The sequence below is a fragment of the Pollicipes pollicipes genome, unplaced genomic scaffold, assembly GCF_011947565.3.
Source record: "Pollicipes pollicipes isolate AB1234 unplaced genomic scaffold, Ppol_2.1 Scaffold_4740;HRSCAF=5597_pilon_pilon_pilon, whole genome shotgun sequence".
In the NCBI taxonomy this organism is placed as follows: Eukaryota; Metazoa; Arthropoda; class Thecostraca; order Pollicipedomorpha; family Pollicipedidae; genus Pollicipes; species Pollicipes pollicipes.
Window position 1 is genome coordinate 7,709,896 of NW_023596545.1, and position 27,336 is coordinate 7,737,231.

The 27,336-nt window shown below is 56.5% G+C and overlaps 2 protein-coding genes across 2 annotated transcripts; both read right to left on the reverse strand.

Moving 5' to 3' along the window:
• Positions 1-250: 250 nt before the first annotated feature.
• On the reverse strand, positions 251-8,676 carry LOC119098970 (mucin-22). Its single transcript, XM_037222021.1, has 5 exons — positions 8,150-8,676; positions 4,778-7,930; positions 1,676-3,922; positions 1,181-1,408; positions 251-912 (listed from the first exon to the last, which is right to left on the reverse strand). The coding sequence occupies exons 2-5, from the start codon at positions 7,305-7,307 to the stop codon at positions 251-253; spliced, it is 5,667 nt and encodes a 1,888-aa protein (XP_037077916.1). The 5' UTR covers positions 7,308-7,930; positions 8,150-8,676.
• Positions 8,677-8,679: 3 nt separating this feature from the next.
• Positions 8,680-25,667, reverse strand: LOC119098971 (mucin-19). Its single transcript, XM_037222022.1, has 10 exons — positions 25,512-25,667; positions 18,415-18,491; positions 16,106-16,135; positions 15,590-15,784; positions 12,486-12,625; positions 11,891-12,038; positions 11,515-11,615; positions 11,143-11,299; positions 8,771-10,138; positions 8,680-8,687 (listed from the first exon to the last, which is right to left on the reverse strand). Exons 2-10 carry the CDS (start codon positions 18,488-18,490, stop codon positions 8,680-8,682), a joined length of 2,223 nt encoding a protein of 740 aa, XP_037077917.1. The 5' UTR covers position 18,491; positions 25,512-25,667.
• Positions 25,668-27,336: the final 1,669 nt, after the last annotated feature.

Sequence of the window (27,336 nt, forward strand, 5' to 3'; positions counted from 1 at the left end):
GCAAACCCCTCCGGCAACAGGATCGCCGGGACTGTGAACGTCCTTCACCAGCCTCTGAAACACCATCGACGGATTCGGGTGTGAAATCCTCGGGATCCTCACCACTTCCCTGTACACCAGCATCTGGCTCCCCGCTTACGGATTCCAGAACATCTTCAATATCGATTTCGTTGTCAATGATCTGTTCTGAGCCCGTATTGGGATCATTGCTTGCTGAGATAGAGATCCACTTCCCTCTGTCACCAGCTGGTCAGCGGGGACCCTGGTCAGATCCGGAAGCAGGGTCAGTTGGTTTGTTCTCGCCTTCAGTGTTTCCAGTAACAGCATCGGTGGGACTAGTCTCGCCCTCTGCAGCTCCGTCATCGCCTTCGGCAGGCTCCACAGCAACCTGAGAAGATCCCGCCGCGGGATCAGTGGGCTTCTCCTCACCCTCAGCCGATTCTGTTGTAGGCACCGTGGGCTTTTCCTCACCCTCCACAGGCTTGTCTTCACCCTCTAGGGTTTCATCGCTAGTCTGACTGGAACCTTCAGCAGTGTCTATTGGCTGATCGCCACTTCCAAGGACGTTGTCGTCCACACCTTGTCCTCCACTGCCTCCGGAAACATCGATGTTGCTATCGATGGGCGTTTCTTGCGAGCCGTGACCAGGGATGTTATCTTCGCCCGGCAGAGGTAGGTAGGTACCCTCCTCGCTACCAGGCTCACCCTCCTGACTAGTCGATGCTGGCTTCTCCGTGCTCGGCTGTTCGATGCCTGGGCCCTCCGTGGAGGGTGACTGGACGTCTGGGGCTGCGGTGGAGACGCTGATAACCTCCTGGCCCGGTCCTTCCGTAGTGACGACGACAGAACCAGACGACACGCCGCCGGGCAGCTCTGACGCCGTCAGATTCAGGCTCTCCAGCACCGAGATGTCTGTAACAGCAAAACGACAGTCCCATGTATAAATTATAAAAAACTTGGCCCAGAGTCATAACCAGAAGGATAGCAGACATGCGACGGAAGTCATCCATATAACCACGATCAAATTTCCCAATGTTATCACGGTTTGTTATCGCTGGATACAGCTGACTAGTGACGTACTGTGATATGTATCTCAGTTTCATGCCTTTCTCTCGTGACTTTAACATAAGTAAGCGTATTCACAGCTATTGGGATCTCGGCTGACTCCCTGCGTACTCACCGCATGAGTATTCGGAAGGGCAGCACTGCCCAGCCTTGGCCGCCAGCGGGCGGCAGTCCATGCCCTCCAGCTCGTCTGGCCGTCTGCACACCTGCGTGGCGCACACCACCTCGCCGCTCAGGCACAGGCAGTACTTGCACGGGTCCGGGTGAGTAATGACGTCACCCTCGTCATGGATCACGCCGTCCAGATAACACTGCAGCGTGACGGGGGGCTCCACCGTGTTACCTGCGGAAAAGGAAGGGCAGGTGAGCGAGGAATCCACAGAATGCTAGTGGTAACGAAGATGTAATGTGCGTATCTTGCAGCTGTAAAGTTAACAAAAGGCCACCGTGATTTTACGCGCGGTGATAAATGTTCGTTTTACATCATTACAATATATTGCTTTTAACAGAAAACCACTTGAAAGATATCCTCTGGCTTATCCAAGACCTTTTAAATAAAAACCGCTGATTAACCTCCATTGCCATCCTTGGGCATGAAGCTAATACTCACTGCAATCGTAAGCGGGGCAGCACGATCCCTTGGTATAGTACGGTCGGCAGTTGCCCGTGGGCGCAACAGGACAGCTGCGAGTCTTGCACTCCATGACCGAGTTGGAGCAGACGCAGCTGATCTGACACTGGCTGCTGGTAGGCACAGAGACGCCTGATCCGTAGGTAACGCCGTCAATCAGGCACGAGCCTTCGCCGGGCACTGCTGCCGTCGGCCCGTCCTCCTTGTCCTCGGCCTCCGTTTGACTGGCGCTCTCGAGAGTCTGTTCCTGTTCTCCACCGGCAGGCAGGTCTGTAGAGGTCTCTCCTGGCATCGAGTCAGCCGGCTGGACGCCAGCAACGGTATCGTCCGTTTCAGATCCAGGGATCACTTCGGCTGGCTTGGAATCATCGGTGGTCTCAGAGCCAGGGATCACTTCGGCTGGCTGGGAACCATCGGCAGTCTCGGAGCCAGGGGTCACTTCGCCGGGCTGGGAACCATCGGTGGTCTCAGAGCCGGGAACCACTTCGGCGGGCTTGTAGTCGTCGGTACTCCCAGAGCCAGGGGTCACTTCGCCGGGCTGGGAACCATCGGTAGTCTCAGAGCCAGGAGTCACCTCGCCGGGCTGGGAACCATCGGTAGTCTCAGAGCCAGGAGTCACTTCGCCGGGCTGGGAACCATCGGTGGTCTCAGAGCCGGGAACCACTTCGGCGGGCTTGTAGTCGTCGGTACTCCCAGAGCCAGGGGTCACTTCGCCGGGCTGGGAACCATCAGTAGTCACCTCGCCGGGCTGGGAACCATCGGTGGTCTCAGAGCCAGGAGTCACCTCGCCGGGCTGGGAACCATCGGTAGTCTCAGAGCCAGGGGTCACTTCGCCGGGCTGGGAACCATCGGTAGTCTCAGAGCCAGGAGTCACCTCGCCGGGCTGGGAACCATCGGTAGTCTCAGAGCCAGGGATCACTTCGCCGGGCTGGGAACCATCGGCAGTCTCAGAGCCAGGAGTCATCTCGCCGGGCTGGGAACCATCGGTAGTCTCAGAGCCAGGGGTCACTTCGCCGGGCTGGGAACCATCGGTGGTCTCAGAGCCGGGAACCACTTCGGCGGGTTTGTAGTCGTCGGTACTCCCAGAGCCAGGAGTCACTTCGTCGGGCTGGGAACCATCGGCAGTCTCAGAGCCAGGGATCGCTTCGCCGGGCTGGGAACCATCGGCAATCTCAGAACCAGGAGTCACCTCGCCGGGCTGGGAACCATCGGTAGTCTGTGAACCAGGGGTCACTTCGCCGGGCTGAGAACCATCGGTGGTCTCAGAGCCAGGAGCCACCTCGCCGGGCTGGGCACCATCGGTGGTCTCAGAACCGGGAACCACTTCGGTGGGCTTGTAGTCGTCGGTACTCCCAGAGCCAGGAGTCACTTGGCCGGGCTGGGAACCATCGGCAGTCTCAGAGCCAGGGGTCACATCGCCGGGCTGGGAACCATCTGTGGTCTCAGAGCCAGGGATCACTTCGCCGGGCTGGGAACCATCGATAGTCACCTCGCCGGGCTGGGAACCATCGATGGTCTCAGAGCCAGGGATCACTTGGCCGGGCTGGGAACCATCGGCAGTCTCAGAGCCAGGGGTCACTTCGCCGGGCTGGGAACCATCGGCAGTCTCAGAGCCAGGGATCACTTCGCCGGGCTGGGAACCATCGGTGGTCTCAGAGCCGGGAACCACTTCGGCGGGCTTGTAGTCGTCGGTACTCCCAGAGCCAGGAGTCACTTCGCCGGGCTGGGAACCGTCGGTGGTCTCAGAGCCAGGGATCACTTGGCCGGGCTGGGAACCATCGGCAGTCTCAGAGCCAGGAGTCACCTCGCCGGGCTGGGAACCCTCGGTAGTCTCAGAGCCAGGGGTCACTTCACCGGGCTGGGAACCATCGGCAGTCTCAGAGCCAGGGGTCACTTGGCCGGGCTGGGAACCATCGGTGGTCTCAGAGCCGGGAACCACTTCGGCGGGCTTGTAGTCGTCGGTACTCCCAGAGCCAGGAGTCACTTCACCGGGCTGGGAACCATCGGCAGTCTCAGAGCCAGGGATCACTTCGCCGGGCTGGGAACCATCGGCAGTCTCAGAGCCAGGAGTCACCTCGCCGGGCTGGGAACCATCGGTAGTCTCAGAGCCAGGGATCACTTGGCCGGGCTGGGAACCATCGGTGGTCTCAGAGCCGGGAACCACTTCACCGGGCTGGGAACCATCGGCAGTCTCAGAGCCAGGGGTCACTTCGCCGGGCTGGGAACCATCGGTGGTCTCAGAGCCGGGAACAACTTCGCCGGGCTGGGAACCATCGGCAGTCTCAGAGCCAGGGGTCACTTGGCCGGGCTGGGAACCATCGGTGGTCTCAGAGCCGGGAACCACTTCGGCGGGCTTGTAGTCGTCGGTACTCCCAGAGCCAGGAGTCACTTCGCCGGGCTGGGAACCGTCGGTGGTCTCAGAGCCAGGAGTCACTTCGCCGGGCTGGGAACCATCGGTGGTCTCAGAGCCAGGAGTCACTTCGCCGGGCTGGGAACCATCGGTGGTCTCAGAACCAGGGATCACTTCGCTAGGCTGGGAACCATCGGCAGTCTCAGAGCCAGGGGTCACTTCGCCGGGCTGGGAACCATCGGTGGTCTCAGAGCCGGGAACCACTTCGGCGGGCTTGGTGTCGTCGGTACTCCCAGAGCCAGGGGTCATTTCGCCGGGCTGGGAACCATCGGTGGTCTCAGAACCATGGATCCCTTCGCTAGGCTGGGAACCATCGGCAGTCTCAGAGCCAGGGGTCACTTCGCCGGGCTGGGAACCATCGGTAGTCTCAGAGCCAGGGGTCACTTCGCCGGGCTGGGAACCATCGGTGGTCTCAGAGCCGGGAACCACTTCGGCGGGCTTGTAGTCGTCGGTACTCCCAGAGCCAGGAGTCACTTCGCCAGGCTGGGAACCGTCGGTGGTCTCAGAGCCAGGGATCACTTGGCCGGGCTGGGAACCATCGGTGGTCTCAGAGCCGGGAACCACTTCACCGGGCTGGGAACCATCGGTGGTCTCAGAACCAGGGATCACTTCGCTAGGCTGGGAACCATCGGCAGTCTCAGAGCCAGGGGTCACTTGGCCGGGCTGGGAACCATCGGTGGTCTCAGAGCCGGGAACCACTTCGGCGGGCTTGTAGTCGTCGGTACTCCCAGAGCCAGGGGTCACTTCGCCGGGCTGGGAACCATCGGTAGTCTCAGAGCCGGGGATCACTTCGGTGATGACAGGAGCCTCGGTGGTTTGGACACCGGGCACAAGTCCGTGAATATCGGTAGCTGATTCAGACACGCCATCTGGAACACTTCCGGCAGGATCCTCGCCAGAACCCTCGATCTCACCAACACCCTCAATCATGGGCGTCTGTGTGTTCTCACCGCCCTGAGCGGGGATTTCGCCAGATCCCTGAGCACCACCCTCACTGCCGAAGGAAGGCTCCGTTCCATCACCATCCGCGTGGGGGTCAGACGCATCACCAGATCCTTGAATCACGCTCCCGTTATCCGGCGTCGTTTGTTCTTCGCCCACGCCTTCCTGCTGCACGGGACGGTCACCTGAGCCCTGCTGCCCCTCTTCGATCTCCTGCTCCGTCACTGCCGGTCCGCTGCCGTCAATAGAGATCAGCTGGTCTCCGGAAGTCTCCGTCTGGTCATGGCCGTCCCCAGAGCCGAGCCCGAGGGCGTCGCTCAGCGCGTCAATGAGGGCTGATTCGATATCGCCGTCCGGTGTCACGTCGCCAGAGCCGGAATCAACTTCCGATGCGATGCCGGACGGTCCAATGTCGATATCAGTGACGGGGTAGGTAGGCTGGGCGCCAGTCCCACTTCCTGCAGGCTTCGTGGTGGGGGACGTGGGGATCTCTGTGGCTGAATCGCCTTCGGTTGGGGTCTGTGCGGTCGAGGTCTGTTCGTTGGAAGCTCCCTCTTCTGTGGTGCCAGGCTCAATCGGGACATTTTGTGAACCGGATGGCTGATCTTCCTCGGAAGCAGAGCCCTCAACGACGTTTCCTTCCTCCTCAGTGCCCGGGATCTCACCTTCGTCAACTCCCGACCCTTCGATGCTAACCACAACCTCGATACCAATTGGTTGCTGATCTTCATTCCCAGATCCTTCAATAGTGCCTGTCTCTGTCACTGTTCCAGGAACCAGACCTTCCTCACCTTCGGTGCCCTCGATCGTAGCCGAACCTTGTTCACCTACAGGAGCATTAATTTCCCCGGCTCCAGATCCTTGGATGATAGCTGGCTCTTGGCCAGACGCAGGAGTTTCTTGACCTTCGTCAGTGCCGGATACATCACCGACACCAAGGTTCTCTTGGTCCGGAAGCAGCATATCGGTGGTAGTTAGGTCCTCTGGATTTTCCGGAACACCGTCACCTTCACCGGGGGTTTGAGGAATGGCCTGCTCATCACCTGAGGTAGGCTTATCCCCAGAGGCTTCTGATCCTGAGAGTATGTCAGGTCCGGTAGTTGTAGATACGTCATCACCAGGGACGATATCAACCATGGACTCGCCCTCCAGAGCTTCTGGTGTCTCTCCAGAAGAAGTGGGAATGTCGCCAGACCCCTCGAGGATGCTGATGTTGATCAGTTCACCGTCAGCTACGGATACACCAGACCCATCAGCATGTTCTGGTGATTCTTCTGATCCCACTTCGCCTGCAGGCGCTGCATGGTCAGTTCCTGGCGCAGAAATTTCCCCTTGAGACCCACCCTCCTCTCCTTCCCCAGCAGGTACCGGTGAATCGATCCCTTGACCAGACACCTCCTCCGATTCATCCTCATCAAGACCCTCGTCAGGCTGAGTGCCATCAGGGACCGTGATGAGAAGGTCACCCCCGCTTCCGGATGGCGTACCTTCGATCGAGCCTTGGTCACTGCCCGGCATCAGCTCATCTCCAGACGTCTCTATCACTTGAGTAATTGAGTCGGGATCTGCAACACCTTCATTGTCAGTGGTTGGAGGGTATGGGTACTCGTCCGTCGATGCTTCAGGACCTTGGCCAGACTCTTCGGTCTGCGCGTCCACCAGCTCAGACTCGGAAAGGTCACTACCAGGACCAGGGCGTTCAGTACTGACCCCGCTATGCTCGGGAAGGTATTCAATCGATCCAGATGCCTCAACATTATCTCCGTCACCAGAAATCTCGGGTGCATCAACGGCTGAATCCGAACCATCCGAGGCTGCCTCAGCATTTTCACCGCCGGCAACCGGAGCGCCTGAACCAGACTCTAAGTCAGTACTGGGGTCAACTTCGGTATCCTGAGAAGACGGATCAGTGCCTGATGTCTCTGTCGAACCATGAGCTTCCCCAACTTCTGTAACCACTTCATCCACCGTTGAGCCTGGCACAGAGATTTGGAGTTCGTCTGGAGAAGGGCCGTCTTCACCATGCCCGCTGGCGGGTCCAAGACTGCCGGATCCGTCCTCTAGCTCACCAGACTCCTCGCCTTGATTGTCAGGCAGCGGTGTGTCGGTCGGCTTCCCTTCCTCCACCTCGTTGCTGGATCCGGCAATTTGCTCAAACTCAGAGTCAGGGATGGATGGAATGTTGATGGTCCCCTCAATGGTCTCCGCTGTCGAATCCTCCCCGATCTGTTCGCTGGAGCTCTCGGGTATTTCAGCCATTGAAGCAGAGCCCTCGTGGCCATCGGACACACCGTCCACACCAGGGTATTCCCCACCTTGTCCACCTCCAGGAAGGACGAAGATCGTGCCATCCTCGCCAGTCGTTTGTCCTTGAGACTGGCCATCTGCAGCGTCAGACTCGACAGGTATTTCGTCTCCAGAAGAGGACGTGACTTCAGAAGCTGTCTGGTCTGAGGGGGCTTCCTCTCCCGCGCCCGAGCCAGGCGTCTCATCGATCTCAATACCAGATCCATCTGTATCGATGATCGTGAGGTCGCCATCTTGACTCTGGCTTTCCGGCTCGGTTCCATCGCCATCTTCTCCAACGGTAGGCACGCCTGGTTCCTGGTCACCACCTGCTGGCGGAATAACACCTTCCTCTCCTACAGTCTGGCCTCCGGAGCCCTCCACCAACTGGCTGTCCCCGTCTCCTGAGGGGAGCGGGGCATTGGTAGCCCCATCTGTCTGAGGAATGACGGTGCTGGTGGACGCGTCTTGACCTTCCTGCAGCGTCTCGACTTCACCTTCGCCAGAAGGTCCGTCTGCTCCAAGCTCAGATGACTCCTCCGAGGTATGAGATTCAGACTCAGGGAGAGCAGCGGTGGGCACCTCAGTAGAGATAACTGAAATCATGAAATTGTTTTCAGCACAAAATAATGCACATGCGAGTAGGAGGGGAAAGTTACCAACATTTCAATAGTGCGTTTAACATTTCGCCCACAAAACATCCTGAGCACACGCATGTGGTTTTACATATGATGATTTGAACAACGCAAATATCAGCCTGGTTATGAGTTCCTTTCAAACCACATGCCCGCTGGCAGATCGCTGGAAGAGCTCACCTGTCGGCTGTTGTGTGTTTTCGTCCCCGCCTGCGGGCTGACCGGTGCCGGTCGGTTGGGTCTGCTCAGTGGCGCCCGCACCGCCGACCGCAGTCTCGGAGGTGATGCCGACTGGGCCAGGGGGCAGCGTTTGTGTCGGAAGACCCGGAGTGACGCCGCCGGCCTCGGTCACGGGGAACAGGTCGTCCCCGGAGCCCTCTTCTGGTGTCTCTGGTGACGTGACGTCACTAGGAAAACCGCCAGTCGGGGTTTCGGTTGGGTAGGTGTCGGTGCTCGATCCTCCAGGGTAGGCCCCGCCAGGGGTTTGGATGACAAACTCGTCAGTGCTGTCAGTCCCCGGTGCGTTTTCATCAGAAGCCTGGTCAGCTCCCGGTGCGTTGTCCTCAGAAGCCTGGTCAGCTCCCGGTGCGACTTCCTCAGATGCCTGGTCTCCAGAGGCATGCCCGTCGGTGGTCCCAGTGCCGGGTTCAAGATCCTCAGCGACTTCACCCGATGATTCGGCAGTAATACCATCGCCGGAAGCAGCATCATCAGGAGACTGCCCAGAGGACTCTTCAGAAGCATCAACGCCCGGAACAATACCCGCAGTTGACTCCTCAGCAGATTCATCGGTGGGCTCACTGCCCGGAACAATCCCTTCAAGAATATCAACCAAAGTTCCTCCGGGGGTCTCACTGATAGGAACATTTTCATCAGAAATCTCACCAGATGATTGTTCGACGACATCAATTCCAGGATCAACACCCTCACTAACCGCATCTGTGGGTTTCTCCGTGGTCTCGCTACCAGAATCGTCTTCTTCATAAGTGCCACCCGAAGATTCCTCATCGATGTCAGCACCCGAGGCAGAGCCCTCAGGGCTTCCATCGATTGATTCCTGAGTGGTCTCACTTCCGGTAGCAGGTTCTGAGCCAGGGACAGCCTCCTCTGCAACCGGCGTGTCCGCATCCCCCACGGGGCTAACAGCAGACTCTTGGCCACTCCCCTCCAGGATGGAGCTCTCTCCTCCCTCAATAACGGTTACTTCGGTGGCTTCTTCGGTGACCTCACCACCATCCTGGCCAACTTCTCCGAGAGGTTCAGGAAGATCGTCACTGGAGCCTCCAGATCCTACCAGCTCGTCTTCGGAAGGAAACAGGGGCTCAGTAACTGCTTCTCCCGAGCCAGGTGCCCCCTCCGTTACCTCAGATTCGCCACTGACCTCTGAGACCGATTCGCCTGCACCAGGGATTTCCTGGGTTCCAGAGCCTGAGATGGTGTTATCTCCCTGGCTCAGAATTTCGTCTCCTTCGAGTGGGCGATCTCCTTCAGCAGAATCGCCACTGGAGTCAACGCCATCGGCAGGGATCTCAGCTGTGCCAACATCCGCACCCGGAGCGGTGCTATCTTCAGCGATCTCTCCACTGCCCTCAGCAGCAGGAGCTCCCCCGTCAGGTGACTCACTGCTATCTTCAGTGATCTCTCCACTGCCCTCAGCAGCAGGAGCTCCCCCGTCAGGGGACCCACTGGGTGGTCCGCTAGTTTCGCCGGAACTTTCGGCTTGTCCACCCTCCACTCCGACTCCGGGCAGAATGCCTTCAACGTATGATTCGTCAAGCGCTCCCGAGCCGTCGGTCTCCGGAACGACTCCCGAGCCATCGGTTTGTAAGCCGTCTCCACTGGTCTCGATCTCCTCATCAGGAACCTGGACAACGCCCTGCGAATCAATGAGCTCGGTTTCGTCACCAGCTGCTCCTTCTCCGGGTTCTTGATCCCCTTCGACAGTGTCCACTCCCGTGATCAACCCACTTTCCCCCGTCTGCGAGGGCTGCTCGATGGCAGAGCCACCTGCCGGCGCGACAGTATCGCCCTCTGAAGCTTGCTCGGACGCTGGACCATGTCCGGTGGTGGCCTGCTCGAGCGGACTGCTCTCCTCGGTCTGTGCCGCCTCCTCGCCGTCAGTGGCCGCGCCACCGGGAGGGACGCTGCCGCCGCCGTGAGTAATACCACCTGAAAACGTATGGACATTGATGACGATGTTGCAATGGTTGTTGAGAACGTTGCACCGCTTGCTTGTGTGACTCGTTTGCCTGAGAAGTGCAAACTCATTAGCCTTTGAGCGACATGAAACTCTTGGACTGAGCCCAGACATTTGGCAATATCCAAACATCAAGCACATTTCGTTACCGCACTAGGCCACATGTATGCGCACGGAAACATCTTTACCGTTTCTTAGTCTGTCAGCATATAAGGGAGCACATCATGTCTTTCATTCAGCACACAGATTGTGTGCATCATTTAGCAGGGCAGATCATCACTATCATCTCTTTGCAAATACTGTAGCCAGGCCAGTTCATGCTAGAAGCAACTCTGGGATGCATGCAGGCAGCCCACAGCCCAGTCAGGGTTTATCACTGGGTAAGTGCTAGACAGGATCATTTTGTGAGTCTGAAACACCGAGCGTGCGGTGCAGTGTTCGCTAGCTGTGCTTCACATATAATGCAGTCCTGTTCACCTCACAAGTGCAGCATAAAGGTAAGGTTTACCGTTGCTTGGCAGAATAAGTGCATTACCCACTTTCCGTCCCTGTATTTGTATCTGTCGAGATGTGTTGCCTGAAATCATCAAGCAGTTTGGCTATTCAGTAAAGGACAGCGTAAGCAGTGATCGTTGAATGAATGCCGGGGGAGTACTATGCATGAAATGTGCATGATATGTGGTCTTGGTATTCGTTGTAATGCAAGAGCGAGATGATAGAATTAGGGAAGAAAAATAATATAGGGAAGAAGCAAGGTAAGCAAGACTCAGGTGTAGCTGCAAATGCAACGACAGCATTATTTCATTGGAGGAAATGCAGACAGAAAGCTCGCAAAAGGTCATGAAATGTGAGTGAACAGTAAGAGGAACGGATGAACATACGCTATAAGACATGTTCTCGGAGTTGGTGGCAAGTGCTGTGAGTCAGCCTGAACAGACGCAGAGGCGCGCCGGGTACGCCTCGGGCGTGTACTCACCACAGTTGTATTGGTCAGGGCAGCACTGGCCCGGCGACGGAGGCACCGGCTTGCACTGGGCGTGGGCGTGGTCCAGGGGTGAGGCACAGTCCTGTATGGCGCACTTGACCTCCGAGTGCATGCAGTAGCAGTGCTGGCACGGGTCCTCCGAGGGAATCTGGAGACAGAGCGCATTAGGTCAGGAAATACCTCTGACAGCGGCATCGGCTTCATTATCATGTATACAGACCCTGATACACTCCTTTGGGTTGACTGTGCAGTTTATTTGTCAACTTTTTCGGAAATTTGGTGAATCCAAGTAAGACAATGACACCAAGGACATAAACACTGATCGGCTATCGTAGCCCCTCGAATGGTACAAACGCTGCACACCTGGTCGCCGTCGTTGTAGAACACGCCGTTTTGCACGCAGCCGGTGTTGCCGGCGTCCGGCCGGAGGGTGGTGATGGGAGCTAGCGTGGTCGTCTCGTAATCTGAAATCACTTTCACGATTAACTCCTCGCATCACACGCAGTAGACGTCTGATGCTGAGGTTCTAGATTCTAAGGACACTGTTCAGTAAAGCCTCTTTTGAAGCAAAGTAAAACCGGCATCATCCATCAAGAGACCTGTTTCAGGAACTTCAAATGCATGTCATATGTTTGGGGTTCGACGCCGTCCACACGCCGATACTCCACTCAAGGCACAGATCGCTCACTAGATGTCACCACTGCCCGAGCACTCTGTGCAGATGGCGCTGGCTACGTACCGCATACGTATCGCACAGGGCAGCAGATGCCTTCCGCGTAGATAGGCTGGCACCCGGGCACTCTCATCGTGCACTCCTGTTGCACGCAAGCTGTGTGGTTCCGGATGCAGTAGCAGACGTCGCAGGGCTCATTCGGGTCAGATGGCACCTGGAGGCGGTCCAGGATGTCAGGTGCCAAATATCACCTACCCGCCGGAGGTGAAGGCGAACAAAAGGAGGTCTCAAATATGAGCTGACATGCGCCTGTTGAATATAAAAAGCTCAAACTATGCTTGGACATACACGAGTGATCTGAAAATGGTCATAGACACAGTACAGCACCCCGTGTAAGGGGTAACTTCGATGACTTTGTTTATGAGCTTATTTCTTTCATTTTGTTTTCTTGCCTTTTTGAGTCGTTCATCCTTGATCACAAATAATCTTGAACTTACATGTAAAGTGCTATCTACCATCAGTATCAATAAAAAACCAAATTGGCGCGAAGCGGACCATGGCCTGAATCACCACTGGCTGACCCGTCTCCCTGTCGTGTGGTGTTGCCCTGCACTCTCGGCGCCCCGTCCGTTCCAACCGCCGGGATCCCCCACTCACTGACCTGGGCGCCATCAGCATAGTACTGTCCATCCACCTGGCAGCCGGCGTCGCCGACGGCCAGCGGACTGAGCGCGGTCGGCGGCACCTCCGTCGTCGCCGTCTGGTTCATCATGCCCAGCATCTGCATGATGGGCACGGGAACTGCGGAGCAGAGGACATCGCCGGTGAGACACACGCACACACACACGGTCTGACGGACACCACGGGAGCAGGGCCGCCAGCTGACGGGTGCCACAGCAGCGGGGCCACCGGCTGACGGGTGCCACAGCAGCGGGGCCACCGGCCGACGGGTGCCACAGCAGCGGGGCCACCAGCTGACGGGTGCCACAGTAGTGGGGCCACCAGCTGACGCAGGGTTCAGTGCGCCGCGCTGTCTCGCCCTTTGTACACACCCAGCGACGGCTTCCCGTCCTCTGTACGCGCCCAGCGACGGCTTCCCGTCCTCTGTACACGCCCAACGAGAGCGGCATGGCGATCAGAGCGACATCGCCTGGGAGGCGCGGCAGCGACGCGCGACCGCCGCCAGACGGGGGTCGCCGGCCGCGCGTCTGGCCATTCCGTCGGGCCTCGTTGGGTGTGTGTTCACCCTGGCGCGCGCCAACTCGTGCGTTCAGGCGTCGCCCGCAGAGCGATCGATCGCTGACACGCCGACTGCGCCGGCGGAATCCGACAGGCCCGGCCGACTCTCGGCGATATTGGACATGCTCGCGGCTGCGAGCGTCAGTGGCGACAGCCGCCGGGCAAAGAGCAGTTGTGGGGTTGGTGGCGCGGAAACTGCGCGGAATGTTGATCGTCGAGGTCTGATGGATCCCAGGCTGGTTATGGATGTGTGGCGGGGTCAAACACATGTAAGCCTGATGTTGTCACGAGCTCGGTTGAGGGTCTACTTGACCCCCCTCCCCTTCCCTGAAGGGTTTCTCGAATTACTTCCAAGCGGTGCCGCGTAGCAGCGCCAAATGTTGTTGTTCTTGCAGGTAACTGAACAGTCAATGTTTCGGTGTAAACCAAGGGCTGTGTTCATTCATGCATATTTTAGATTGTATTTTAGACAACTAAACAGCTCATTTAGAATCTCGACTCATTTCATTGGTATTGAGCCAGGTAGCAATGGCAGAATGAGGTTGAAATAAATAACTTTGTCTTGAAATTATTGCTTTATCGGGTAGCCTATGACTGCCTTTGATAATTTCTTGATCGCAGAAACCTGAAAAGACAACTTACTTGAACTTCATGAAGGCCAAAGGAGGCTACTGGTCTAAAATTACCGCGACCAGCTTTTGTTTTTAGAAACATACTTCCAGCGTAATCCTTGGCGTTGACCTAGGTGAAAAATGAGAACAATTGCTTTCTGCATCCTTTTGAATGTATAATAAGGCCATTGACCAGAAGTTATAACCAGCGTCCTTGTGCTTAGAAGGGGTATCTAGAGTAACGGCGGTTGCATGGGGAGGTCTGTAGGCTCTTCGGTCACCAATTTGGAGCTTTTCCTTGCGTGAATTATGTGACCCGAGGGTCATGACCTAGCAACCTCATAGTTTGACACTAGTAAGTTCACATAAAGCCCCACCTACCTTGTAAATTTTATGTCTCGTCTGTCTAGCTCTCTTCATTTGTTAGATCTCAGTGGGGCGGATCGACCCCCGGTCCCCCGGTCCGCTTGGTCCCGTCGCATTCAACCGGCCTCCCTGACGCGTGTTTATAGCGCGTATCTACAAACCGGCTTCCCTGGCGCGTGTTTATAGCGCGCATCTAAAAACCGGCTTCCCTGGCGCGTGTTTATAGCGTGTATCTAAAAACCGGCTTCCCTGGCGCGTGTTTATAGCGCGCATCAACAAACCGGCTTCCCGCCGCGCATCTACAAACGCTCCACTTTGTGGTATTTCGACATTTTCAACCAGCACGCGCGGAAATAATTTTCCTGAACAAAATGATCACAAGGGGCGGATCAAGGACGTGCCATGAATACATCAAGCGCTGATCTAGAGCATCTGAATTTACATTGGCAATGCTCCGCATATAACATCCTCATCACCATGTGAAGGGCAGCGCCACCCGATTTGGCCGGCAACGAGTCGGGCCCGGTGGCGGCGCCGGCGACAGACCGGTCGCGTCTGGCCCGCAGACGGCTGGATGACCGTGCTGGCATGACATCACCGTCGCGTGTGCTCAGGCCTGGGGTGAGTGACCAGCCGCCCATCTTACCAACGTCGGCGGGGCTGACCCCTGCCATGGCGCGCCAGCACCGCCCATTGGGGGGGGGGGGGGCAGGCAGTCAAGCTGCAGCTGACCAAACCGGCGTCTCAGTGTTTATCGCCAGCCGGCTTTAACGGGCGCCGCTGTTGAAAGAGCTCGGTGCCACTACACCGCGCTCGCGTTAGCATACTGTCCCTCACGGCGGCGGCGATTTGTGTAAATGCTGCGGGGAGGGGGGGGGGGGGGGCTAGGAGGGGTGAGGGCCCGATACTACCATCTCTTCCTGAATATGAGTTTTTTGACGAATTTATCCACCATGGTAGAAAAGGCTTTTACCATTGTCCAATGCTTTAAAGTTTTTCACATAGTCCTTGTTTCACCGGCATAGTGCTCATGGACACCAAAGAATGATCAAAGAGACGATAGTCTTTGTTTGCGTTAAGATAACCTTTCTTTTTTGGGAGTGGGGGAGGGTCTTCGAGACAAATAGAAAAGTGACCTAACCCAACGTCAGTGGGTCACAAGTCAGCACTCAAAAACATTTCGTCGAGGCAATGGACACCGGCTGTTCTAATGACAAGACAGGACGAAACAGTAAGCAATAATAGGTAACGGGCATCTCCGCAAAGCTATACGTGGTGTCGTCTGCCGGCCATTCGACTGACCCGGACAGAGCATCCAAAACTTCTCTACAAATGTCAGCAGCGGCTGGCATAAAATGGGCGACTGACATCACGCAACGATCTCAGTCCGCCACAAGCAATTGGCTTATTAAGCTCAAAACGCGTTGTTTTCCCGCGTCGCACGCTAATACACGGTGGTATTGATCGCAATGAAAGACATTGTCAAAGCAACTTCTTAAGTTGAACTCGCCACGAAAACCCCAATGGGGCCCAAAGCACCACCACTGACCTTGCTCGCACGTCACGGTGGCGCAACAGTCGCCCGGCTTCTTCTCCATGGAGCACCCCTTCGTCAGAGGCATCACGTAGGGGCACACCTTCAGGAAGCACATGAGCATGTTGTTGCGGCAGGTGCAGTTCAGACACGGCTCGTCCGTCACAATCTGGTCGCCGTTGTTGTAGTGCTGCATCATGTGAAAGCATCCTGGAGCGGCGCGGGTCAAAGGTCAGTCATCTGGCCCACAGGAGACAAGGGCCGTCGTTAGCCAGGGTCGTCTCGAATCTCGAAGACTTCCGACTATTTGACGGGGAACTAAAACTGGTGAGTTATTCATACGATTTGTCGTTATGCTTATGTTGTTATGGCTCTAACAAGCCAATTCGATAGCTTTATTGCTCGCATCCATCATTACCAATGGCCGTAAATTCTGCATTGATGAAATTGTGGGCTTTGGCGTACAGTTGCGGAAGACATCGTTCAAGTTGCATGAAGTTATCGCACATTAACAGAACAAAAGCAACGTACCTGGTTCGTCTTCATCCCACTCAAGTGGTGCTGAAAAACAGAATGATCGCAATTACAGCAAGAGCATGGCTACGAACTTATCTGGTTCGGAAACATCACCAATGAAGCTGCAAAGTTGCAGTTAACTGTGCTGAAATGAGTCACAAGGAATTTAAAAAAACGCATTATCGAAGAGCTCTCTAACAAGTCGTCACTGTTCGGTTCGCAAATAATGCCCAGAAAAGGATCCTGGTTGATAAGTACATTTTGCGTCGCGCCAAGTGCGTTACACGCCACTTTGTGTTAGAGTCAAACAGGTGAAGGTTGTGACAGCGCTTTTATTACGCAGGATCAGCAGTTCGCACTAGACGTAGACAAATGAAGTGCTTAATAAGCCGGATATATCGTCCGTCACCTCATCAGCACCTAATCATTGCGGAATGTAGCATTCCTGCGTAGGCGCTGATACGGAGCACTGACCCAGGAACTGCGACAGATATTCGCCTTGCCAAAACTGGTCTTGCCGGCACGAGAACAGGATTAACAAGGTTGAAATATCTCTCCACCGTGTCATCATTTCAGAACATTTCGTTACAGTACGGCGCTTGCTTTACATCTTATTCTGGAAACTTTGAGTTTTGCAAATAACAAGAAAAGGGAGATTTTAGGGCACAACGCTGGCTGTGGTTGCAGCGGCAACCATCCCTATAATATATAAATGCAAAGGAATGGGACTTAAGTACCATGTGTAAATCACGATCTCAGCAAGATGATCACTCACATATGGCTTATCGTTTTCATGCCTTTGCGATGTAAAATGCGAGCCGTTCCATGGCCCATATCAAGTGCATGGTGCTGCTTGCCTGGATGCTGCCAGAATTGATTTGATGCGTTTTGATTATGAATGTCATTGGCTTTCAAAGGGCAATACGGTAACTTTGAAGCCTCGAAGCAGTGTACAGCAATCGCATCGCAGTGGTGTATTAAAACAGTGCTTTTGGAGTGACGGCGTACCTATTTCGAACGCAATCAAGCATTCGGCGCCCAGCATTCAACCCACGTCCGCGCGTTCATCTGATTGGTCTCATGTTTGGTCACGTGCCAGACCGTGTCACATCGCGGCCGGACAGGCGCTGCACGCTCTGCTGGGCGTCGGAGGGACACGAGCGGCGGCGGACGCCATTCGCGAACCGCTGAGGGGTGCCGGGCGGGTTGGCACCCGCCGCGCCCATGCCGGGGCTCCATAATTCATGACTGATGGCCGGCGGCGCCTCGCCTCAGCAGAAGCGCTGCCACCTAGACGGGCGGCTGGTTTATGTCGAGAGGAGCAGGGGTCAGGGTTGTCGGGTGGTGACCCCACTCACAGCCGGTCAACGTCACCACCAGGACCTGTCAGACTTCGTGGCAGGGCGACGGAGTGGCGGGGTGAGGAAGGGGGGGGGGAGGGGGCGCCGCCATCTGCAGCTGCTGGCTGCACCTTCCGCTCACCCTCCCCTCGCTCCCTCCCCGTTGTTCTGTGCCCGGTGCGGGCTGCATTGCCATGCATGCCTGCGGGGTCGGTGCCCGGCAGAGGCCCTCAGTGGTAGGATTTCCATTGCTAAAAGTCATCCGCTTTACATGGTGTCTTGGCCGCATGCTACTGCCGCTGCCATTCCTCATGAACCAGCTTTTGCAAAATTCATGCAAATGATGTAGGTGACAGTGAATATAAAGCCAATGCCATGATTTTTTGGTGCCTTTTAGGCTTTACGAGTCGTTTCTGATCTTCCCGCCCATACCCATACCCATAGCCAGAAAGTCACAAGCACATCTTCACAGTCCAGACAGGTACCCATTCCACAGGAAACCCACGCCTCTCCGTCCTTGTGAGAGCTATTGGCGGCTGTCCTTAAAGTCCAGCCCCCGTCTCGACTCGTCTGCAGGGCCTTGCCAAGCTTACCCTCTGTTTGATTTGTCCCCGCCGCTCAAGGAAGTCATGCATGCATAGGTCATGCATGTGTTTGCGTATAATATATTACATGGTAATGTTGTGTTATGGAAATGGAAGAATGCATACCGCATTTGTATTGAAATTGACGCACTTCCCGTAAATGCTGCAGATTCATAATGTTTGATCAGCGTGATGACTTTGTCATCCCAGCAGACTACAGCGGCCTAGACGTACTGCCTACAAAGCACGGAGAAGGCGTAAACCGATAGGAATGCTGACGCGAGGTGCCCTTTTTGTCACATCGTGCTCATCTTCAGCTGTGTGAATTGCATGTACGTGGCCCTCCAGCAGTTGTGGTCTCATGTGCACTCCATTGCTGGCTTCCTGACTCCTTGCGTACCTGAGCTGGCCGGTATCACAGACGCCGCCAGTAGCACCAGCAGAGGGAGCCACCTCCCCCACTGGCCGCTCTCCATCCTGCAACAGACCGGGGCCGGGGGGTCAGTCGCTGGCGGCAAACGCCTCGGCACGCGGCACCAGCACCGCCATTCCTCCTGTCCCACAAAAATAGTCTGCTACCCGACGCCGCCAGCACGAGCCCACCTCCGACTCTGACGCTGCCAGTACAAGCCCAACGCCGACCCTCATGACAGCGAGCGACCATTAGCCGGCAGGCAGCAGGCAGCAGCATTAGCCGGTAGGCAGCAGGCAGCAGCATTAGCCGCAGGATCAGGAGTCGCACCGACCGGGACGCGTCCGGGCCAGCTCCGAGGGCTGGCCGTGCCAGGACGGCTCCACGAACGGGGCCGCCGTCGCCGGGCGCCGTGACCGCGACCGCAGCCGCCGGAAGGCGCGTGACCGGCCCATAATCTGGCCGAGCGGACAGCGTCGCTCGGCAGCCGTGCTAACAGCCGCCGGCGGACCGGCTGACCCGGCGGCCAGTCGGCAGCCGCGGGGTCACTGACACGGCTGACGACAGGTGGTCCGGCCGCCGGCGGCGGCGGCGGCGGCGGCACGACCGAGCAGGATCCTCTCATCGGCCGGGGAGCGGCGGCCGCCAGCCCCGAGAGCCGCGGTCGACGCTCCCCAGCTCATTCACTGTCGCCTGTCGCCAGTGCAGACCTGACCCCATGTCGGTGATGGCAAATGAACATGTGAACACTTGTGGAGGGACAATGCCATTGAGCAGGCGGTGGACAATGCGGACATAGCATTGAGCTATGCTATAAGAGACAGAATGAGCGCCGACTCTGCACTTACATCTACCACCTGCACCCTTGGATGCAGATGCTACTTCTGCATTTAAATATATTGGCATGGCAAAAATTTCAAAAAGCTTGTTCAGTACAATAAACATAACTGGTGATGCAGCCTTGAATAACATTGAGGCAACTGCTCGCATTCTTCACCCCGTGTGCCTTGTACATGAGCCGCACATGGAGGATGCCGACATACAGACCTCTGCCACAACGGCCTTTTGCGGACAATTTATAGCGACGCCGTAAATGGCCCTTGCCCGTGCTGCTTCAGCCTTGACTTTCAAATACACCTCATGCATCATGCGGCGGCGGCGACGACCACGCCAACGGCCGGGCGCCAGGCAGATAACACCAGAGACTGCAGCCACGCAGCGGCCACTAGCCCCGGTCGCGGTGTGGCGCCTTCAGAAGTCGGATTGGCGGAGGCACATACTGGAGAGGCGGCCGGCTGTGACCGGCGATCGCGGCGCCGCCCATCCGTCTCGTCGCTCCGCGGCTCCGACCAACAGAGGGTGTGAACGCCTCGTCCTGAGCCGGGCCGGGCGACTACCGTTACCGGGCGGCGTCCGCCGCCACCGGTCGGCCGTCGACTCATCCCCGGCGCCCGGAAGACGTTCTGCTCGCTCGGATGGCGGCCGGCGCCCGCGCGCGCAGATCGGCCTTGACGGTGCGGCGTTCCCATGGCGCAGAGAGGATGCGCCGCTGGACGGGGCGCCACCACGTGGCGCCACTTGGGCGGACCCCGTTCTGCAGCACCTCTCCCGCGCTTGTTGCCCGGAACGCGGCCCGGACAAAGCACCCATAAAACAGGGCTCCATGTATATCGCGCTAATCTGGCGGGCCTAGGCGAGATCAAAAGCATCTTGCAGGGTGCATCGGCATGCTGACCACGTGCCCTCGGGTCAGCCGGAGCCAAAAATGCACTCTGAGTCACGGGATTATCATCATATATCAGCTGGCTTGCGCCCGCCAGCCACGGTCAGTCTTATCCGAGAAGATACAGGCAGGCGGCATAACAAGGATGCGTACAAATATATCCGGCTTTGAATTCTGTTCGAGCTGATTCCCGTACAAACAACACGATTCCTGGCATGATCGGTTACCACCCACATCTGCCAACACCTCGTATGGCTATTGGCGGGTGCGTGTGCGTGAGCATGACATCCCCATGAGCTGCTGCCCGGCCCCTCCCCACCCCCGCGTCCTTCAGTCGGCGGGTAACCTTGTAGCGGGCAGAGGTTCGCAGAGTAATTGCCGGTGATTCCGACGACTGGTTAGCTGCACGCCACTTCGACATGAGGCCGGCCCGGCTAATCGTCCTCCATTCCCACACATCCTGGCCCGGCCCGCCCTGGCCGTGAGAGTGCGGCTGGACAGAGACAGGCACCTGCCGCACCGTCCCCCGGGCCTGGGCTCGCCCGGCCCCCTTCTCCCCAGACACCTGCCGCACCATCCCTCCGGGTCCCCCCTTCCTCTGGACCGTCTTCAGTGTATTGCCCTTTCCGCCGTCGCCCGGCTCTCCAGGGGCTCTGTGCAAATATTTTGCGCTAACCTGCCCATTTGAATAAGCAAATTCGCGGCTGATTAATATTCATTCTTCTTCAGGCGGGTCGGAGGCAGGCCGGAGTCTAGAGCATCACACCTCCCCCCCACACCCTCTCCAGACCGACACACCCGCTGCCCGGCAACAAGGGTCGACGCGTCGGCAGAGGGAGCGCAAAGGGCCGTTGGTGTGTGCACGAGCACCTCGCGCGTCCTGTGTCGCCATCTGTGACCGCGCCTGGCGAGGGTCTGCGCGGCGCGAGAGAGGTGTTCCAACCGTAATCTAACGCATGCATATTACAGCGAAGCGACTGGTATTGTCGGACGCTGTCCGGCGCCGCAAAAAGCCGCCTCCGTCCGCTTGGTTTTGTGCTCCGACTGCCCTCAGCCGACATCCGTTAGAAGTGTGAAGACAATGAGCAGACCAGCAGTCTGGAATTTGTTACATTTCAGAGCGCGGAAGCCGTAATTAAAACGGCTGTTTTCAGTGACTTGTGTGTACAAAAGAAGTGCGATGGTATCACGACCGCTAAATTCACGACTTGCGACACCAAACAATGCCAGCCCAAAGGTCCCAAGTCTCCGTTATAAAGATAGGTGCGAACTGTCCATATGCACGCTGCTGAGCAGTTTCCGTAGCAAGCTCCGTGTGCATATGATCGAAGACAACCACCTTTAGCCGCTGCCATCAGCCGTCCAAGAGCGCTTTAGCGCCAGGTGCATGACGTTCACGCCGGTCGAACTCGCTGATTGGAAAAGGACACGACGGAAATTAGATAATTACTGAGAATCTATTACACGCGGCCCTGCGTCCATTGGGGCGGCGCGAGGCGCGGCTGTCGGTATTCGGGAAGTCCGAGGAATCCACATCTGCGTCGGCGTCAGATGAGACGGCGCTGACTCAGCATTGTCCTCTGCCTGCGCGGTGACTGGCGCGCGGCCGAATATCCGTCAATATCGGGCGGCGACCGCGGCTGAATGGCGGCCGGTCTCGTGCGTGATGGATTGGGCCTGGCGCGGGTCGTTGAACGCCGGCTGCCACGGAGATCGTGTTAGTAGCTCGTGACGGCTCCCACCCTGCACCGACTAGTGGTTGTCTCACCGGGTGAAAGGTGCTGATGAGTGTGAAGGTGGGGCCAGCGGCCTGTAAGGCATTGTTGCAACTGTGTATCGTTGTAAACCCATTTTGTGATCCTAGCATGCGAGTGCAAACGGCTGTATTTGTTAAGATAATCATGTTCTATGATATTAGAAAGGAATTGCTGAAATCGCGCCTTGAAAGTTCTGGAACTCAACGTCTTAGTATGAACAATACCAGTAGCGACACAAGAACATCCGTTGCCCTCCCAAGAACCGTCAACAACAGGCTGCTGCTAACAGGTATCAGTGCACACATAAAAGTCCCAAGGCTCGTTTGCATCTACTGCGGGCTGGAGTTCTGGGCACACCAGACGCCTGCAGCACCTCATGACGTAACGCCTGACGCCTGCAGCACCTCATGACGCCAGCCAGTCGTTCCTCTAGAGCAGCTCGAGAGTCGTCCGCCCACGCCCAGACAGGCGCCGCAGGAGACATGTCAATACTCCTATTAATCGATGATATCTATCTCCGAGTAAATAAACCGGTCGCGTTTGCCCGCAGCTAAGGGTGGTTGCAGCATTGGAGCACAAACTCGATTCAGGAAAAGCCCAGACCGTTGTTGGCTTTTTGACTAACCTAGCCTTTGACTAACCTAGCCTCTGTTGCGCAATCGATTCGTCGGAGGGATCAGGCTCAGCAGGTTTATTTCTGGGTATTAGGCACCAGCAAGGCACGCCTTTGCCTGAGGCATGCAGTTGTCCCGCGTCTCATGCTTTATCTGGGATCATTAAAACGGATCGGCGTCCGGCCTCAGGTCCACCGGTATTTCACGCGTCTGGACAAGCCATTCAATGCAAGCTAATCCCCTGGAATAACGGACTAACACCATATAAAGCGGCTGCCTCACCACGCGAGCGTGGCGGCTTCTGGCCGCCCTATCCCGGTGGGAGGGGAGACGTAAGGCGCATGACGACTTCTGGCCGCCCTATCCCGGTGGGAGAGGAGACGTGAGGCGCATGACTCCGTGGCCCAGATCGGACCGGCCATGGTATATCCATAACGGTGACCGTGGCGGCGCGTTAATTCCTCGGCCGACCGGTAAGACCGGCGACACCCTCGCCGGTGCGACCTCGGCTGCGGTCGCTGTTGACTTGCCGCCAGGACCACCCCGGATTAACGGGATGCCAGGGGTCAGGTGGATGACTGGCTGGCCGGCCGGCCGGTCTGCAGCGACCGCGGCGCGTGCTCGGCCCGGCACCGACAATGTCGAGTCACGGGGTCACTGGCAGGACACCATATCCGGCGGGACACGGACGCTTGGTGGATCGGCGACCATCTGGTGAGACGGAGCCTGGGTGGGTGCACTGAGCCCTGGTGCCAACGACCGAGGGCAGCGGGCCTATTTGAGAGCTGTCGCACCGGGAGTCAAGATGGAGTGCATCCCACGCCGCCAGAATCACCCACCTTTATGTACACTAATCTGTCTCTGGCGGTAGTAATGGGCCAATTCGGCGTCGCGGCCACTCGGAGTAACCCATTCGTCCTTCCCGAGTTCAATAACGGCTCGGGCCTCGGGAGGCGGCGATGGACATACCGGCGAGAGCGTTCACTCCGCCGGGCACTCATCGCTTCCTGGCGCCGGTCGCCTTCAGTCGTCGGCGACAATGACGGCGCGGGGCGGACGACCGCGCGGCAGACGTGACGCGCCGGCGGCCGGCGCCGCTCGTGACTGGCCGGCGGCGCGCTCTGCCAGCGGCCCGTGACAAGGGCGCGTCCTGACGCTGACCCCGGCTAGCACCGGAGGCACGGCAGCCGCGCCGGCAGCGGCAGCCGCCGCCTCAGCGCCGGCTCGCCGCCGAATCCGGCTGGCTTACTCGGATGAGGTCAAGTGACTCCGTGACAGGAAGTTCCAGAATGGTTCGGCGGCTGCTGATGGCAGGAATTTGATACGGGCGTCGATAATTTACCAGAAAGATGCAGGGACGATGATTATCTCAAAAGCATGGACGTGTCGTGATGAGAAGCTCTCTGCCACCTCCGGCGCCGAGAGGTATGAGGTTAATGTAAACAGCAAGCAGGAAAGCAGTAAAACCAAGGAGTTGCACTGCCTAATTTCCCTGGCCTGCACCAGCGCGTTGAACCAGCGTGCCCTTGAGATAAACACCCATAATGAGGCTGGTTATCTCAAGAAGAAGAGATCATCTAGACATGGTCTTTGCCTTTGAAAATCCTCGCATTAACGTGGAGAATCAGTAAATGATAAATACCTATATGCCTTAAAACTAATGCTAAAAAATTGGAACGCAGCCTGCCATAACCGTTGTCCCTGATAGCTTTATACTGACATGCTGTTATTGCCATGAGCATCTATCCCGCAACGTCAGGGAGTGCAACAAATAGCAGCTCGGTGAAATAATGGCTTCAGCTGTTTTTTTAGGTGAATGATGCGGAGCGTATTGGGGTTAGGCTCCCATTTCGTCAGGGACAGCGATGTTTTTGTGCCTAACATGACCTCCACTGGAGCTCGATTGCAAGAAAGGACTAAGATTTGCTACGAACATCCATGTATGAGACCGCAAGATCAATACAACCGGTTTGACCGCACCAAGATATCTCATGAGTACGCTATAATCTTGTGGGTTGGGAACTAACGTACTTATCCTTGTCCTTGCTGCCAGAGTTACATCATTGCTCAGAATGTTTATGACATCATTCATGCAGGCTTGATAGATCAGACTATCGGAGCGACAATGCCATGGCGTGACTCATGCACCTGCAGCGTTGAGTGGAGCGTGCTAGAAGTTTGAATGGCAGTGTAGGCAGAGCGCGCCATTGAACGCTGCACAATACGATACGATACTTGACTTTGTTTTCGCGTTTGAGTTTCCAAGCCCCAATCTAACTGAGCGGAAAGTGAGACCTGCAACCTTTACGCAGGATAATTGGTAGTCCAATCTGTAATCCGATTTACGGGTAATTTTCTGGATTGTAGAGCCTGTGCCAGTATCTATGTTACAGGGAATCATGAAGTACTGGTTTTAAAGTTATTGGATTCGGATGACTGCCGATTCAAAACCAAGACCTGAGTCGCCGTTACACCATTGTCTTTCGTTACGAAATGTCTTGGTTTTATTGGATAGGAGTAATTGTTTAAGAACTACCCAATTATGATCTAGGTACTTCAAGAGGTGTTTACTACCACTTATCTTTTCCCATTCATATGCTCCCAGAATCTTTTAGCGGCTTGTATATGTTTCCTCAACCAGAAAACCTGAGGGTATTAGTGGGGAAAAACGCGGTACTCTGTGAGCAAATGATGGACATTGTAGGAGCTTTCAACAGACACACGGATGAATGGCATCAACCTAAGAAAATGTTCGGCAGCTCTGAACCGTGCTATGCTTGTGTGATGTGATGCAGTCCACCGAGGGGACCTATTGCGCGTCGCAGTCTTTTACGCCCCGTCTCGCACCTGTCAGCGGCTGCTCAGCTGTTCATGTCAACGGAACGACATTCGGTGCTGTCATCAGGACACCGACGGCATGCCCCCAAGCCACACCGCGAGGTGGGAAGAGGCAGACGGGCTGCTCACCGAGTCGCCGCTCGTCCGACTCACCTGGTAATGCCCGATCTATCACAGAGTGCGCGCCGAGGCCCACGACGGCAGCGGCGGGATAGCCTGCGCGCCTGCTGCTATCACCACGTGCCGGCCGAGTCTGGCGCGGCTGGTGGTGCGGCCGACGGGGGTCGAGGAGGGCCGACTGGCCAGGAAGCGCTGCCGAGTCGGACTGACTGCTGGCGCCGGCAGCCTGCCCGCCTGGTAGAGCGGCGCAGACGCCAGCCTCCCGCTGATTGGCGCTCTGGGCGGCGGCGGAGCGCCGGCGGCGATGTCGTGGCCGGCCGGACCGGTCAGTCGGCCGGCCGGCGCCGGCGCCGATGACCTGGGCCCGACCCGGGCCGTGCCGGGAAGGTCGCGGAACACCGACGGCATCGCGGGAACGGCCCAGGAATGACGGGTGTCCGGTACAGGCCGGCACCGACGGAGAACGGGGAGGACATGACATGAAGAAAGACACAGACAGAGAGGGGGAGAGAGAGAGAGAGGGGGGACAGAGGAGAGAGAGAGAGAGAGAGAGAGAGAGAGAGAGAGAGAGAGAGAGAGAGAGAGAGAGAGAGAGAGAGAGGGAGAGAGAGAGAGACAGAGAGAGAGAGGGAGGGAGAGGGAGAGAGAGAGAAATAGGGAGAGAGTGAGACAGACAGACGATCAGACAGGCCGAAGGGAGGAATACAGGTCGAAAATGCGACAAAATACAACAGTATTTCAATAGGATGAGTCCAAATGATAAGGATAAGCATACAGATGCGCACAAATGCTAACCACAGGCAAAAAAGCAGGCTGATACGACGAGATGGGAATGATTACCGGGTGCGTACCAAAACTGTCTCGATAGGGAGGGATAACATCTTTAAGGTGGCCGGGCATTAGTCAGGTGCGGGAGAATGGCCAGGTCATTACGTTGCAGACATATGGGAACTATAACAAAGGGGAATTCTGAATGTCAGCCTGGATGGTGCTGGCTATGGATGCTGCCCGCTGAATATATGAGCGAGGGTGAATGCGAACGGGTTCAGGGAACGCCCAGTTTGGGTTTAGGTTCCGGGAAACAAGGAAAGGCCGTTATCGAGAGATTACAGGCTACAGGACGCCACAAAGAGGGGAGAGCCGACGAGAGTTAGCGCGTCCTGCTACAGGGCGCGCACTTAAAATGTCAATTTTAAATGTGCAAATAATTATTCTAAAAATAGGCCAAACATGCGGTATATGGCAAAAATTGTTGAAAACTGCGGTACATTCAGATTGGTGCTCATGACGCAACCATCATGGCCTGGGAACTAGATGTGAACGCTCCCAACCGGCGTTCAGCCGCTGAACATGCCATTTGCAAGACACCAGCAGGCGTCGATCATTTGCAAGATACCAGCAGGCGTCGATCATTTGCAAGACACCAGCAGGCGTCGGTCATTTGCAAGACACCAGCAGGCGTCGGTCATTTGCAAGACACCAGCAGGCGTCGATCATTCTGGAATTTTGGAGAAGTGCTTTCGTGTTCAGGGGATATCGTGGAAATGCCGTTAGGCCGATGAGCAATGACTATAAAAACAAAAATGATCGCTTATGCAAAGGAATGTGGTATCCAGAAAGCTGCTCATTAATGCGTTTGTACTTAATGCAAACTTTCTGAAACTGACATCTATAATAAAGCACCCTGTAGATATAGTTTGATGAGGCCAAGGATATATATGGGCACATGGCGTAATATTTGATGTCATTTAGGTCCAAAAGCAGCGAAATGGAAATTTACACGCTCCCGGGTGGCTGGTTGGGTACTCTCTGTTCGGGTGGGGGGTCAATTTGACCCCCCGAGATCTCAGGAACTAAG